This window comes from Oryzias melastigma, linkage group LG24, assembly GCF_002922805.2.
Source record: "Oryzias melastigma strain HK-1 linkage group LG24, ASM292280v2, whole genome shotgun sequence".
In the NCBI taxonomy this organism is placed as follows: Eukaryota; Metazoa; Chordata; class Actinopteri; order Beloniformes; family Adrianichthyidae; genus Oryzias; species Oryzias melastigma.
Genome location: NC_050535.1, coordinates 21,835,665 through 21,850,816, shown reverse-complemented (window position 1 = coordinate 21,850,816; position 15,152 = coordinate 21,835,665). Strand labels below are relative to the sequence as shown.

Genomic DNA, 15,152 nt, shown 5'->3' with positions numbered 1-15,152 from the left:
CACTGCGCTTGTGTGTGATGGACTCTATTCGGAGGTGTGGTCGAGCCCGGATCTGGGTGGTCATGATAAACAGCTACTTTGTCCCTTCAACCCCAACAGCTTGACACTTCACTGTGAAGACAGGAGGACGTTATACATCAACTGTGTGTTTAAAATAGGATGAAGCTGCAGAACCACCTTCCCAGTGCGTGGACAGATCGTATCAGTAGAGGAGAGACTGGACCTCATTGGAGAGTTCTCTACAAAGCTCCTATAAGGACGAGAACTAGAGATCTCCAGTAGTGGATCTTACATGGTGCTATAGCTTCAAACTCTTTTATCTCTGTTCTTAACCCCACTGTCTCTGACTGCTGCCCTTTTTGTAATATGAGGGAGATGATTTTTCATGTTTTTAGAGAGTGTGAGAGGCTTTCAGACCTCTTTCCTCTTTTAACGTCCATGTTCGCTCTTTTTAATGTGGTTTTTTCAAAGCATTTTATTTATGGATCAGGATACAAGAAAGACAAAGTGACAAGTGCTAAATTTTATTACTGATGAAGACAAACTTGTAGTTCATGTTAGCAGGAAGCAAAAACTTGCAGGTGAACAGATTGCTGATGCGGTTTTAGTGTTTCGCAACAATATCCGGAATATCTGGAATTTTCCTTCTTCAGATTGTTTAATGTTAATCCTGTCTTTTTAAAATGTGGTGCTTTAAGGTTGTTCCTTGATCTGTGTGTGATGGTGAGCTGTGTTTTGCTTCTTTTTGAGTGTTTAAAATCCATATATCCCTGTTTTGTATGATTAAACTGATGTTTTAAAAATCAAAAATGTTATTATTATTATTATTATTATTATTATTATTATTATTTTATTTTATTTTTTACTGTAGTAGTAGAAGTTGTTGTTGTAGGATCGGAACTCTTTTACGCCGGCCATGTTCCGGGGATAGAATTGAGGTGTGCACACACTTCCTGATGAAGCTATTACGCTTCTGTCAGGAAAAACAACAAACCTGCTGGAGGACTGAAGAAGTGATGCCTCAGAGTAGCGGGGACAGCGAGGGACTCTCCCCACTCATGGATGCTGGTCCTCTCGTCCCCGCGCATGAATAGTGGCCGTGCCCGGATGTCCAGAGAGCCGGCGCGGCTGACGCATCAACGACGAGCGCTCGGATCCTTCAAGCTAACGAGTTAGCATCGCGGCCTGGCGGGTAAGCTAGCTGTTGGCTCAGTGAAAGCTGGGAAAGTGCTGGCTTAAGTCTCGGCTTTGGGATGGTATTTGTGAAACCGCTCTGTGAAGGTTCGCTGTCATCTCGCAGGTCTTGTAGCTTCACTTTTCACTCGTTATCTGTTGGCGCTTGTAGGAGTTTGTTGTGCGGCTAATGGTAGCTAATGGCTGAAGAGAAAAAAGTTCACGAGCAAGATATTTGGCAGAAATATTAGCAAATATTCTTGTTTGTTAATTTGTAGTCCTTTAGTTTAAGTTATCCGGGTCATTGCGCTCATTTTAAGTGTCACGGTTGTTGTTACTTTTGCGGTGTTTTGATTGAAATTCTGGTCTTTTTCATAGTGATTTACTAGCTAACTTTAGCTAGTAATGTCTCTAACATTACCACCCTCCGAAATGCTGGAAACGCCACCCGGATATCCGTTTGAAGAGATCAACTATGAGGACATTGAGGTGGAGGAGGTGGGTGTCATCAGTGTTTGTGTGTATCCTCATTGCTGCTGGACGCTGACAGCTTGACTCGTGCATGCAGGTGGTGGGCAGAGGGGCGTTTGGGGTGGTCTGCAAAGCCAAGTGGAAGGGCAACGACGTCGCCATCAAGACCATTGAGAGCGAATCCGAGAGGAAAGCCTTCATCGTTGAGGTATTTCAGAAATCTGTTGGTTCTCACTGTTGTGGAATTCCGTGTCACGTTTCCTGTTTGGCTTCAGCTCCGACAGCTTTCTCGAGTCAACCACCCAAATATTGTCAAGCTATATGGCTCCTGCAGTAACCCAGTAAGTTTACAGTCATTTTGGGAGATTAAAACAGAGAATCAATGTTTGTGCTCATTCTGAAAGCTGTGTTGTGTCTGTCCTTCAGGTCTGCCTGGTCATGGAATATGCTGAAGGAGGATCTCTGTACAACGGTGAGCTCAGATCTTCTTCTAGAGACCCACTCTGAAGAAAATTATAGTTTTAACATGTTCGTGTGCCATTTTTCTCATGTTAGTATTTTGATAATTCGTCTCATTGTGAATCAGGGCACACACAAGATCAAGAGGATCAGAGTGAGACGTAAAGACTGTTATTTATTAGTACAGCAGGATGTTTTTCCGATGGCTGCATCTTGCAGCTGCAGTACATGTGTGTCATGCTCAGTTTTCTGAAACGTTCACCCTTCCACTGTTTGCATGTTTGTGCACTTTTGTTATTTATGTCAAGAATTCGTGCAAAGCATCAATTCACCGATGTAAGCCAGGGGTCCCCAAACTATAACATTTGGCCCAGCCCCCCCAAACACTATCAGGCTGATTGACGCCCACATAGAACGAGACTTTTTATTGCACCCTTCTGCAGTCTGAACTATGACGGGAGAGGATAGAATAGTTATTAGTTACATTTTTTTTTCTGTGAAATTTACAGATAGGAATTATTTAAAATTTGACTATGTGTGGCTTTCTGGAAAACCATAAATGTTTATGTTTAGGCTGTGATTGTTACACTTTTTCTGGTAGCCTACAAACTGACCCGACCCACATCAGTTATGTGGCCCTCACAAGAAAAGTTTGTGGACCCCTGATGTAAAATGCAATCAGATAAAATCACTTGTGCTGTGACCACATTATATGTTGTTATTTAATTTCCTTTTTCGGTCTTAGAATACATGCCCCGCTGAACCTGAAAGGTTGTGTTTAGACCAGAGATCTTTGGTACTGAAACTCCACTTCGTCAACTTTTGCTTCTTGGGTTGCATCAGTTGTCATGAGAACTTTGAACATTGGCACGAGGGAATTGTCATTGCACTTTCTTTTTCAATTGAACATTTTTCATAGTGGGTTTTTATTTCAAGAACCACGACATCTGAAACTGCAAAAATATTTATGGATAAATAGTTAAAGAAGGTTTTTACAAATGAACAGTCACAAACACATTAAGAAGCTCAGAGCAATCGAACTGTTAAAATATTGATAACAACAACAATAGATAGGGGCAATTAGGTAGTTGACTTCATTTTAATATCTCTTTCATGTTTATAACTGTTTGTTTGTTTTTCTGTCTGAGACTAAAAATTTCTTGATTGAAACATTTGTGTGACAAATATGCAAACAAATGGAGCAAAGACCTTTCCTCAGGGCTGTGAATGTCTCTGCGGTTTGATTGTCTTGCAGTAAGCTGGTGCTGGTTGGGTTAGATTCTGCTCTCACACCGCAGCGGTCCGAGAGGATCACTTTAAAGAAGAAGTTAGCTCATGAAAGAGTTCTGTTCTTTACGTTTCCCTCAAACACGCTGAAGTGGGATCAAAGCTCCGAGCTGGTCTGTGGATCAAAGCTTTGATGCATTTCAAACTGTGTGGAACAGCTGTGGTTCCGGCTGCTGGTGACCTCTGACCCGGCTGTGCCCGGTTCTGCTGGACTGCTGCTGTCTGTGTCCGGTGTGGTGACTGTGTCTCTTGTCCACAGTGCTGCATGGTGCTGAACCCCTCCCCTGTTACACTGCCTCCCATGCCATGAGTTGGTGTTTACAGTGCTCCCAGGGCGTGGCCTATCTCCATGGCATGAAACCAAAGGCTCTCATTCACAGGGACCTCAAGCCACCCAAGTACGCTCCTCCTCCTCTTCCTCACCTCACACACTCCCATCTCCTGCTGCACCCCACTTTACTCCACCTTTTTGATTTGTCCAACAAAAACTGTATGTATTTACATGAGTTCATACGTAAAATGCCTTTTTTCACCTTAGCTTTTTGACCAAGCAAATACTTGTTGTCTGTTCCACATTGGGTTTATTTTAAACCGCTTGACTGTGACAGAAGCTGGTCCATTTGTAGATGTAAGACCTCAGTACGTTTGGCAGGTCCCTGCTGATGAATATAAAATATATACTAATTACTACAAATAAAACTACTTTGGATGGTTTGCTGCTGCTCGAAGGTGCTTTAAAAATGATTTGAAAACAGGATTGAGTCAAACATTGTTTAATTTCCGTTACACAGTCACCACAGTCGATTCAGATTATCGCAGTGATTACGTAGTGATTGGTAATGCATTGGTCTCTTTTTATGCTGTATTCAGACTGAACACATTTGGTTTCCATAAAGTGAACCAGAGTTTGTTTCCCCCAATAATCCGGAATAAAGTTTCAGTCTGAATACACCCAAGTGGAGCAGGTGCCAATTAAGGAGTATTGGCCACACCTGCCAGGTAAGCAGAAGGACTGGATGGAAAAAATCCAGCAGGACGTAACACATGATACACATTGCTAATTACACTGTTTTCCCGACAATCTATGTCACAGACATGGATCATCCTTCCTTCATAGCCGTCGTCTCCTCAGTAACCGTCCTGCAGCATGTCTCCTCCAAGTGTTCTACCTGATGCTAATACAGATCTTCAAAATTAGTCAGCAAAGTTTGAAGCAGTGAACCATCCCAACAAAGATTCCAAAGCACAGGACTTCCATAATTTCCGCCTCTAGTTGCTTTGTCCCAATTCTTGACCAATGAGTGAAGAGATCTTTAGTAGGGCTAATTTCCAGAACAATTCGATTCACAAGAACATGGATCGATTTGATTCAGATTTTTTTTGTTCAATTCTTTCGATCCTCTTAATTCAATTCTATTTATAGTTTCCACAGTTTACACATTTATACACATTTGTTTATAAGTACATAAAAAATCTACTATATGTTTTGAATATATCTGTACTGATCTGATCCAGTTCACATACTGTAAATGTATCAGTGAAATACTGAGATTGTTAATATCATCCAGTGTTACATGGATTCTCTAAAGGAGAAGTTCTAACTAAAATGTTCAGATCATTAACATTGGAAACATTGTTCTGCTTCTCCTGGAGGACGTTTCAGTTTGGACACTAGGTGGAGATCACGCTATAGAAGTACGCCTTATTCCAGAAGAAGAAAGTATGAGTAAAAGAACTGCTTTAGACCACAAATGGTTACTTTAATTAATATTTCCTTAGAAGAGTTTTTAAAATTCATGTCTGTGAGTTTATGAAGATGTTCATTTAGTCAGCAATGAATGTTTAGTTCAACCTAGCATTAGCATTAGCCGTCCTATGGGAAATTCCATTAAACGTTAGCATCAAGCTAGCGGACTTTAGCTTTATGTGCTAAATCGATTTATATTTTTATGAATCGATTATTGATCTGTTAAGCTTAAATCGATTCAAATCGATTAATTGATTATGTCAGCCCAACCTTACTCTTCAGTCACATGGTTTTCTTCCGGAACAGGAAACTGCTCAACGTCAGTCTGAATACAGTCCAAACGCAAGGTTCTGAAACAAGTTAAGCGATTTCAGACCGGAACAAATGAGCTTCTCTGAAATGTCTGAATACACTTAAGTTCATCACCATTTCTGCAAACTCTCCCCTTTATTTGTGTAAATAAATAACAATATTAAGTTTCACAACATTTTTTTTCTTGCAAGAGTTGTAGCATTTTTGTATGCATAAAACAACGTTCCTCAGGAAGCATTGGCTCATTTGAAGCTGATGTTTATCTTTCCACTTAGACGAGCGTTTTTCCTCGGTTCTCACCACAGTTCTGCAGATGAACATTAGAGAACGTCTCGTCTGTCAGCACGTGTTCTCCGTCGTCCTGACTCTGTTGGTTCCTTCCTGCAGTCTGCTCCTGGTGGCTGGAGGCACTGTGCTGAAGATCTGTGACTTTGGAACGGCGTGTGACATTCAGACCCACATGACCAACAACAAAGGCAGCGCGGCGTGGATGGCTCCGGAGGTGTTTGAAGGTAAGTGTGGGAGGAACCCCAACAGCTGGGGGGGGTGGGGTTCTTCTCAGAATCTGCTTTTTCCTCGTTCTTGCACCTGACTTTGCTTCGTCACCCCTCACCTTAATTGCATCTTAATGTCCCAGCAGAGGCGCATTAATCAGCGACTCCTCGCCAGCTGCGGCGCTCTTCTGCTTTATTGATGGTAGTCGACCGAGCGTGGCGAGAAGATGAATGGATTAATGCTGGTCTCTTTATTTCCCCGGGGAAACAACACTTTGTGTTCTAATTCAGCCAGGAGCCTAATGTCTGGCTAAACGGAGAGCGGCGTTCCTGCAGAGGAGGGTGGGAGGGAAGATGAATTAGCGCTTAGTCATTATCTTGTTTTGGGAGGCAAGTTACAAGCCTCCAGTGCAATTAAGCCGCTCGCTGCTGCCCTCTCTGTGAACTCTGAGCTGCTAATTTGCATGGGAGCCCCCAGTGCAGCCGCTTTGAAGGAACTTTCTTTCATTTTGCAATAAGAGACTCGCTAATGAAGCAACACAGGGGCTGTTCCTGGGCAAATATTGCCCCCCCTTCTCTCTGAAGGAGAGATGAATTCAAAGCTCCCCTCTCAGCAGCGGCGCTTCCTCTGTGCTCGCAGGCAGCAATTACAGTGAGAAGTGCGACGTCTTCAGCTGGGGCATCATCCTCTGGGAAGTCATCACCCGCAGGAAACCCTTCGATGAGATCGGAGGACCGGCGTTCCGGATCATGTGGGCGGTGCACAACGGTGAGTCTGTCAGAGGCCTCGCCAGCTGCACCAGGAGAGCAGATGAAAGGCGGCGCCCATTTTTAACTTCTCCTCTCTCCTCTTCTCCATTCAGGCACCAGACCGCCGTTAATTAAAAACCTCCCCAAACCCATCGAGAGCCTGATGACTCGCTGCTGGTCCAAAGACCCGTCTCAGCGGCCCTCCATGGAGGAGATCGTGAAGATCATGAGTCATCTCATGAAGGTGATCTGTCTTTTTATGAAGAGAAAAGAACGTTTTTGAATGAAGTTCAGGACACGCCCTGAGGTTTCTAGTGATTAATAGACACACTAATGAAACTTTGTTGACAATTTTAATACAATCTAAACAAATCAGACAATCTCAGACCAACACTTAGAACATGTTTATAAGACGAAATGTTTCATCTCTGCTGACGGATGAAGGCAGAGTTTTTCCTTTGATCATTTCTGGATGTTGGAATTTTTAAAAACGATGTTCTGCTGCCTTCTTCAGACCTCAGACCGTTTTATTGACAGACAATATTTTACCTAGAGTTGGGCCATATGGCCAAAAAATCGAATCTCTGATTTTTTTTTCCATTCCAAATTCGATTTTAAATTTTTAATCAATTCTTGCCTCTTGGAACATTCATAAAATACAGCTTTTATAAATGTTCTATGAATTACTGCTGCTGCAACTCGTTAGCATTAGCTTAGAAACTGCTCATTAGCTTTAGCAGCAAGTATCGTAGCATGCTAGCGTCAGGGTGTAGCAACAGGGCTGACTTCAAATCAACACTTTTATTAAACGTTCTGTTGCTGCTGTAGACCAGCAGCTTCATCATCCAGTTCTGTCTGGATCCGTTTGAAAATGGCGGCATGTCTTGATGCCGTATCAGCCAAAGCTAACCGCTACACAAACAGAGACAATTAGCAAAGGGTGTGGTGGGTGTTGTTGCAGACTTATAACCTGATTGTTTGTATTTTCTGTAGTATTTCCCAGAGTCGGATGTCCCTCTGCAGTACCCGTACCTGTACTCCGATGAAGGACAGATCAGCTCTGCAACGAGCACAGGTACCAAACTAACCGTGTCTACGTGCAGAGCCCTGAGGAATGCCAGGAACAATCACTGAACCCACTTCTTCTGAGCTCTCATGAGTTCTAGATTTAGTGTTCAGGGCTCATTATGGATTTATTTTAATATACTTTTACATTCTAAAGTCTTTGGTTTGCTTATGATTAAAAACTTTTATGTTACTCTGAACTCTGCAGCTTTACATAACAGTTCATCTTTGTAATAAACCTCTTTATTTGCCTGCAGTAAAAATAAAAATCCATTAATAAATCATTTTAAAACGTCCGTTAAAAAATGATCCATTCAAAAATGTTTATTTATGCACCGATATCCATCAGGAAGACTGAAGAGGCTGATTTAATCACAAAGTTTTGAAAGTTAAAAAATGTTACAAGTAGGGCTGGGGGATAAAACAATAACAATATTTATTTATTTAACAGTTTAACGTTGGACAGTATTTTCACGACTCAGTCTTTAAGACATGCTGGATAAATACAAGATTATTCGTAGGACATTAATTAAAACGAGAAGTGAATCCACTGTGTTTTAGCAGCATCTGCAGCATTACAGATAAATTGAGATAAATTAAGACAGATAGTGACTGATAACTGTCACTGTCAGATGTTTTGCTGAAGTGTCCCGCCCCTTAAAGCTGTGTGGAGGCATTAAAGTTATTCTGACAAAAACAGAGTAACGTTCACTGCAAATTGAGCAGAAGGCATGTTCCTTCTGAAACTGGAAATACCACCAACCTTTTTAATCATTTAAAGCAATGACATCGAGCATGCTCAATCTCAAGACTTTAATAAACAATAATTCTGGAGCAACAACAAAGTTCAGACCTGCACAGCAACAGTCTAAACTATCAGAAGAAATTCTAAAAAAAATGCTTTTAGTTTCTAGCTTATCCACAGGATGTTGATAAAAATTTAAATTTTATTTTTGTAAAATTTATTTGTTGAATGAATGTTTAGTTTTTAAATGAAATGATCAAGCAGTTTAGTATTCGGTTTTATTTATGTTTTCATTAGAAACTTGAAAGCTTTTGCTTTAACTTTCAGTTTCATTTGTCATATATTTACCTTTTCTTAGTTATCTGAAAAAAATCTCTGTTAAGTTTAGTGTGATGGAAAATAAATATTTAAATCTAAATACCCTGTGTATGCATCTCTCTTATGAGGAATAGTTATTTGGTTTAAATCGTGATAGATATCGTTATCGATCAATATGAATGAACCTTCATCGTGATATAAAAGTTACCACATCACCCAGCCCTAGTAATGAGTGTTTTGAGACATTTCCAGCAGAGACTGTTGAGATCTTTGCATTTTTATAAAGATCTTTTCTACTGGACCAGTTTCTCTTCTGTTGTTCAGACTCAGAGAGAATTCTTAGAAAAAACTCGACAGGTTCGTTTCAAACTTCCTGGTCTTCCCAGGATCCTGTAGAACTTCAAACTGTCTCTGTGACTGTGTTTTTTTGAGTAGAAGTCTTGAATGAAAGTTCTGATGTGAAGGACCCCCCTCCCCCCTCCCCGTCTCTCTACTGTTTGTCCAGTTTCATATTTGGACTACACCAACACCAGCAACAAAAGCGACGCCAACATGGAGCACAGCGACTCTCAGGGGAGCAACGACACCATCAAGATCACGCCTCAGTTCGCAGCCTTCAAACCAAAGGTCTGCTCCGCTCCTGTCCTGGGGGGTGGTCAGCAGAGCTGCAGGTGAACCCTCTCCTCTGTCCCTGCAGGGAGATCCTCTGCGGTCTCTGCCGCTGTCCAGGGGGGGCAGCGTGGAGAGCCTGCCGGCACGAACGCTCTGCTTGGCTGACAGCAAGAGGATGAGCGCAGACCTGTCGGAGCTGGAGCCCAAGGCGGCGTTTGCCCCCACAGGTATGAACCCAGACCCCCCCAAGCTGGATTCCGGTTGTTGTTGTAGCCTCCTGTTCTCCACCATGACCTTTGGATCCCGATGGCGCTGAAGCAGGGAGGCTGCTTTTGTGTGGCACAGGCTGCATGTGTCTGCGCTCTGCATGTCTGCAGCGACCCGCCCCCCGTCCGTCTGCATGCTGGCAGCTGTACGTGTGTGTGTTTTTGCAGCAGCCCCCCCGTTTAAGCGAGGCCACCGTAAAACGGCGTCCTACGGAACCATTCTGGACGTCCCCAAGATCGTCGTGACAGGTACCTGTGGAGCAGCGGGCCTCCTGGTGGTCGGGTGGACGTTTCGGGTTGCTGTTGGTGGTTGTAGCTCTCCTCTGCTTCACTCAACGCGGTGCTCCGTTTCTACCCAGCATTCCCTCTGTTTGTGCTCGTCATGGAGTCAGACGCAGCAGAGGCCGGCTTTCAGTGCTCCGCTCATCTTCCTCAGATGTTGATGAAGATGACTCTGCTCTCACTCATGGCTGCTTTCTGTCCTCCTGCTGGAGAAATCAGTTCCTCACTCCTGAGCTTTTGTTTGTCCCGTCTTCAAACGTAGACGACTTCCTTCCTCCTGGTTCATGTTACAGAGATCCACACTGTGAGGTTCATTTCACTTCAATCTATTCATAAAGGATGAACATTTTAAATAAAGATTCTTCATAGATCAACTCTTTTATAGAAAACTACTCTAAATTGTTGCTGTGGACAAAAATAAAAGAATAAGGTCTGCAACCAGCAGCTCCACATCCACCTGTGGATCTTTTATCTCTCCATGGTGGCCAAACATAGAATAATTCATAGAGACTGCTGATCCAGCCATGTCGACCGTCAGAGTCAGCAGCTCCTCATAACCAAAACTACCTAAAGAAAACAAATAAGCAAAGCCTGTAAACTAAGACTATCAAGGTCCAACCCCAAACTAAAATAACAAAACCCAGCAGTGTAAGACTGCTGAGGACAAAAAAAATCACGTTTTGAGATATGCTAGGTTCTTTTTATCTTTTTGCTTTTGTTTGTGCCAACAAAATAGACACAATTTATATGTTAACCCTTCTGCTCTCTTTGGGGTCCAGATGACTCCACCCACATATTGATGTGTGATTCCTTCCATGACAAATGTGGACAAAGGTGGACAGGATTTTATGTCTTCTATGAACATTAGTGAAACTCAAAAATCAATGAAAAAAGTTCAGCGCACTGACTTGTGGGGTCCAGATGACCCACTTTAATGTAAACAAGCTAAGGAGAGCGGAAGGGTAACAAAAAAAAAGTCATGAATGCAAATCCAAATTTCTTAAAGGCTAAAATAATGCAGCTCCTTTTAGGTTTAGATCAGTGGAAAACGAGCCCGAATGGCTCTTTTACTGTTAAAGGTTGCTGACCCTTTTCATGGTGACATCAGACAAAATGGCGCAGAAAATGTAAATGGTGACTTCCGCTGTCTGGGTTTAGAACGGCAAAGCTGTCGTCTGAACGCCGTTTAACACAATTTTGCCTAGATAATAAAAGGTAACCTTACCAATTTCAACAGAAAAAAGTACAATATTTGTTTTATGAATGTCCTGCTGAACTGTATTTTCATTTCCTTAGTTCACAAATCTAAATACAAATCTGAATAATCCTTCGATATTTGAGGTTCACGTCCCAACCTTTCATTTGAGCAGATATTATTCTAACAGGTTCTATTTTGATTGATGCTATTCTCACGTGTTTTAACTGGACAGAAAAGATCTTCTGCAGATCTACGTCTCATTCCCGTCGTGGAAAGCTAGCGTTAGCATTAGCATCAATTAGAAGAAGAGAATCTGAATGACCTTCATAATCAAACCAGCAGCATTCAGTGAAGTTCCTGTAACCTTCATCTAACTATGACCGGGTTGTAGAGAGAAATAATCCACGACTGGTTTAATATCATCCAGAGGATTTGGGGGAAGCAGCTGTGGAGCATTCTGCAGGAGGAATACTGATGTTTGATCTAAGAGGGAAACGAGAGAACCTGGTTGGACATTTAGAACATAAATATTATACAAATATACAGTATTCAGCTGTCAGTTTTTTCGTTTTAAACCATAGACGTAATATTTAACCAGAAGATCTTCTGCACACTCGCTGGTTTGTGTGACATCACATGAAAAGGGTTGATTCACATTTCCATGGTGACGAGCAACAAATTGAAACTCTCATCTCTGCAGTTGCTGCCATCATCACCAGATAGGCTTTATTCTGCTTGATCGGGCAGAGCGGTTCTTCAGAGCTTTTCTCTCCTGACGCTGAGGCAGAAGAATCTTCAACATCATCTTGATGGTAGAAGCACAAAATCTGCAGATTTCTCAGTGTGAGACGTGAAAACCGTTACTGTTCACGCTCCACCTGGATCTCTTGGTTTAGGTTTAGGTGCCACGAACATCCACCACTAGACGGTGTCGCACAACAAGCAGCATGTGTGTGTCCCAGTTCTGTGTGTCCTCGCGGTGTGTGTGCTTGTAGAAGAGTTCAGCCTGGAGATCCAGGACTCCAGACGGATCTGTTCACATTCTGGCATCAGAGCTTAAAAGATCCACTTTCATTTTTTCACCATCAAATATTTTCTCCTATGGTCTTCCTAAAGTTTGGAAGTAAGAGTTGGACGCCGGTTTTCCTGCAAAGTGACTTGTCACTAGCAGCTGTTGACTAAAAAATGCTATTAAACCAAATGTGGTGGAAAAATGATGGATTAAGAGGCCACATAAAGAGAAGAACATGGAGAACTGTTCAGAGAATCTTCTGCTCTGCCATGACACAGTGAGTCTGGAGCTCTGAGGTTCTTCAGCAGCTGATTTACTGTGTGAGGGCTTTCATCGATGCTGATTGTCTTCTGAGGTTCTGATCTTTGATGAGCTCAAACAGAATTGTTTGGATTCCAGGCTGTGACCTCTGACCTTAAATCAGGGAATCTGCACACAGCAGCATAAGTCAGTCCCTCCAGGATTTTGCGATGTTGCGATCACAATTATTAATGCAAATTCAAGCAAACTCCACAACTTGTTGCACAATTTGCAACTTTACATTTTCATCACAACTTTGACCGATCTACTGCGACAGGTCATGTGTGACGACACAGCTTCATGACTTCTTCCAGAGCCGAGCTCTCTTTTTATGAACTCTCTTTAGCTCTCGTCTTTTCTGGCAGGCCTGCAGCGCAAATGGGTGCATGCGCAGTGTGTGTGGAAGGTACTCGCCCATCGTCGGTGCACATTCAAGCGGCCACTTTCAATGAAGTCTAAACACACACCTTGTGTGGGGTGTTGCACAAGACACGTGGAGCACGGAGAGCTGCGCAAGACGAGCATTGGTGCTGAGCACGGAGCGCTGCGCTGAGCGTTGCACGGGACGCGCGTTCACCCGGAGCAGTGCGTCACACACGGAGGACAACATGAAAATCTGGAACCGTTCACTTTCTTTGATAATACAAAGGAAGAGTGTAGAGTCTGCAGGAAAATAATTCCATATAAAACCGCTTCCACATGCAACAAACCTGTACAGACGCCTGAGAGAACCTTCTCCAAACAGATCGTTACTGACAGGAGAAACCAGATCAGCTCCTCAAACACTCGGTCTTCCACTACAGCAACTCGGCAGTGATGCTTTTGAAATGAAGAGGAAGATTCTGTGGAGAACATGGAGATCTGAGGATTTATCTGATTATGCAGGTTTTAATTTGATCCTAATTAAATTTCACTTGTGGGTTATTGTGAGCAGGGAGGACCAAATCTTCATTTTTAGTTCCACAGTTCTATTTATATTAAATGAAAGCACAACAACATTGTACAAGGCGATGGTGAAGTATTCTCCAAGTGCATGTGTCACTATAAAAGAGTTGAATATGAGACTGTGAAGTTTATTTAATAATTAACATTTTTTGGGCACTTTTCAAAAAAATATATATTAAAAAAACATCGCAACTTTTCACAAAATCAGCTGCAACTATCAAAAATCTGCCGTAAAATCCTGGAGGATCTGATTAGGCTGCTGTGGTCACGTGAAGCTATGAGTCATAAATCTGAGTCTTTTATTCTGTAAGAGTCAATCGTAGGAGTTGATCCCTGTTACCTCCATCGAGGCTCTATGGTCTCACCTGTCTGTCCTCGTGCCCCCCCCTGTAGCTACATGTGAGGCTCAGAGACGGCGTTCTGTGCAGGACCTTCCGGGCATCGTCAACTCTGAGTCCAGTCAGGTGAAGTTTGGCACAGAGGTTTATTTTCTCATGTTCCTCGTGTGGTTGAAGCTTCAAGCCTCTGTCTGCTCGTGTCCTGTAGGGAAGCAGGAACAGCAGCCGCTCGTCCAGCCCCAGGATGATGCCGGCGGACAAGCCCGGCAGAGGCTACTTCTCCCCGGATGACCCCTCAGGTAGATCGATGTCTACAGGTCCCAGACTCCATCTGTGCTGACGGGACAAAGCGTGCAGTCGACTCAGTTTTTTCAACTTAGTGGTCGTCATCATTCCCAAAAATATTAGAGCTCCTCATTGGAGGGTAAAATGTCCCTCAATTGGCCACGCCCCATTTCAGAAGTTGATCCCCCATAGAAGTTTTTGTACTAGTTGTGCATGTGAGTGTGTGTCTGCGGCCCCAGCTTCACCTGTAGCAGGGATAGGCTCCAGGAACCCCATGACCCCTAAAGGGATTCAGTTGTGAGGACGGATCCCCCTTTGATCCCAGCACAATCTGAGGTGCTGAAAGTTGTCCCGCTCTGTTCTCAGACACTAACGGCTCAGACAACTCCATTCCCATGGCGTATCTCACCTTGGATCACCAGCTGCAGGTACGTAATCGCTCCTCCAGCTTGAAGGAAGCGTTGCACGATGCACATTTGTAGCTTTTGTTTTTTGTTTTTTTAGCCGCTGGCTCCTTGTCCCAACTCCAAAGAGTCCATGGCCGTGTTCGAGCAGCACTGCAAGATGGCTCAGGAGTACCTGAAAGTCCAGACGGAGATCGCTCTGCTGATCCAGAGGAAGTGAGTGTGGGCCTGACCCCCCCGCCTGACACACCCAGCAGACACACTGTGACATGACCTAAAAATCCTGAAATATTTACAAATGAACCAAGAAAGCAGTGATGCAAAAGATGGAGGTAAAACTCCAAAAGAATGACAATAATTGAGCTGAAAGGGAATGAAAAGTCAAAACTGAAGAGTATTTGGGATGAGAAATGCTAGAAAGTTTGATTCAGAATTAAAAATGAGCTTTCAGAAGCCTCAGACGGATGTTTGTTTGAGCAGGAAGGAGCTGATCGCTGAACTGGACCAGGACGAGAAGGACCAGCAGAACACGTCCCGTCTGGTGCAGGAGCACAAGAAGCTGCTGGAGGAGAACAAGAGTCTGTCCACGTACTACCAGAAGTGCAAGAAGCAGCTGGAGCTGATCCGGGTGCAGCAGCAGAAGAGGCAGGGCACTTCCTGATGAAGCAGAGACAGCCCCCACCCCCCAC

General features: G+C 43.3%; 1 protein-coding gene across 2 annotated transcripts in view; it reads left to right on the top strand.

Moving 5' to 3' along the window:
- Positions 1-581: 581 nt before the first annotated feature.
- The window catches only part of map3k7 (mitogen-activated protein kinase kinase kinase 7), a gene marked incomplete in the record, with an annotated part of 15,816 nt that continues 1,245 nt past the window's right edge, over positions 582-15,152 (top strand). Inside the window, 18 exon segments of one of the 2 annotated variants that reach the window (XM_036210557.1) lie at positions 582-1,192; positions 1,552-1,671; positions 1,742-1,852; positions 1,920-1,985; positions 2,071-2,116; positions 3,650-3,788; positions 5,837-5,961; positions 6,584-6,712; positions 6,807-6,937; positions 7,687-7,768; positions 9,327-9,448; positions 9,519-9,660; positions 9,811-9,948; positions 13,830-13,900; positions 13,983-14,073; positions 14,426-14,487; positions 14,564-14,679; positions 14,944-15,152. In XM_036210557.1, coding sequence (XP_036066450.1) covers positions 1,579-1,671; positions 1,742-1,852; positions 1,920-1,985; positions 2,071-2,116; positions 3,650-3,788; positions 5,837-5,961; positions 6,584-6,712; positions 6,807-6,937; positions 7,687-7,768; positions 9,327-9,448; positions 9,519-9,660; positions 9,811-9,948; positions 13,830-13,900; positions 13,983-14,073; positions 14,426-14,487; positions 14,564-14,679; positions 14,944-15,124 — 1,845 coding nt within the window. 2 annotated transcript variants of the gene reach the window in all.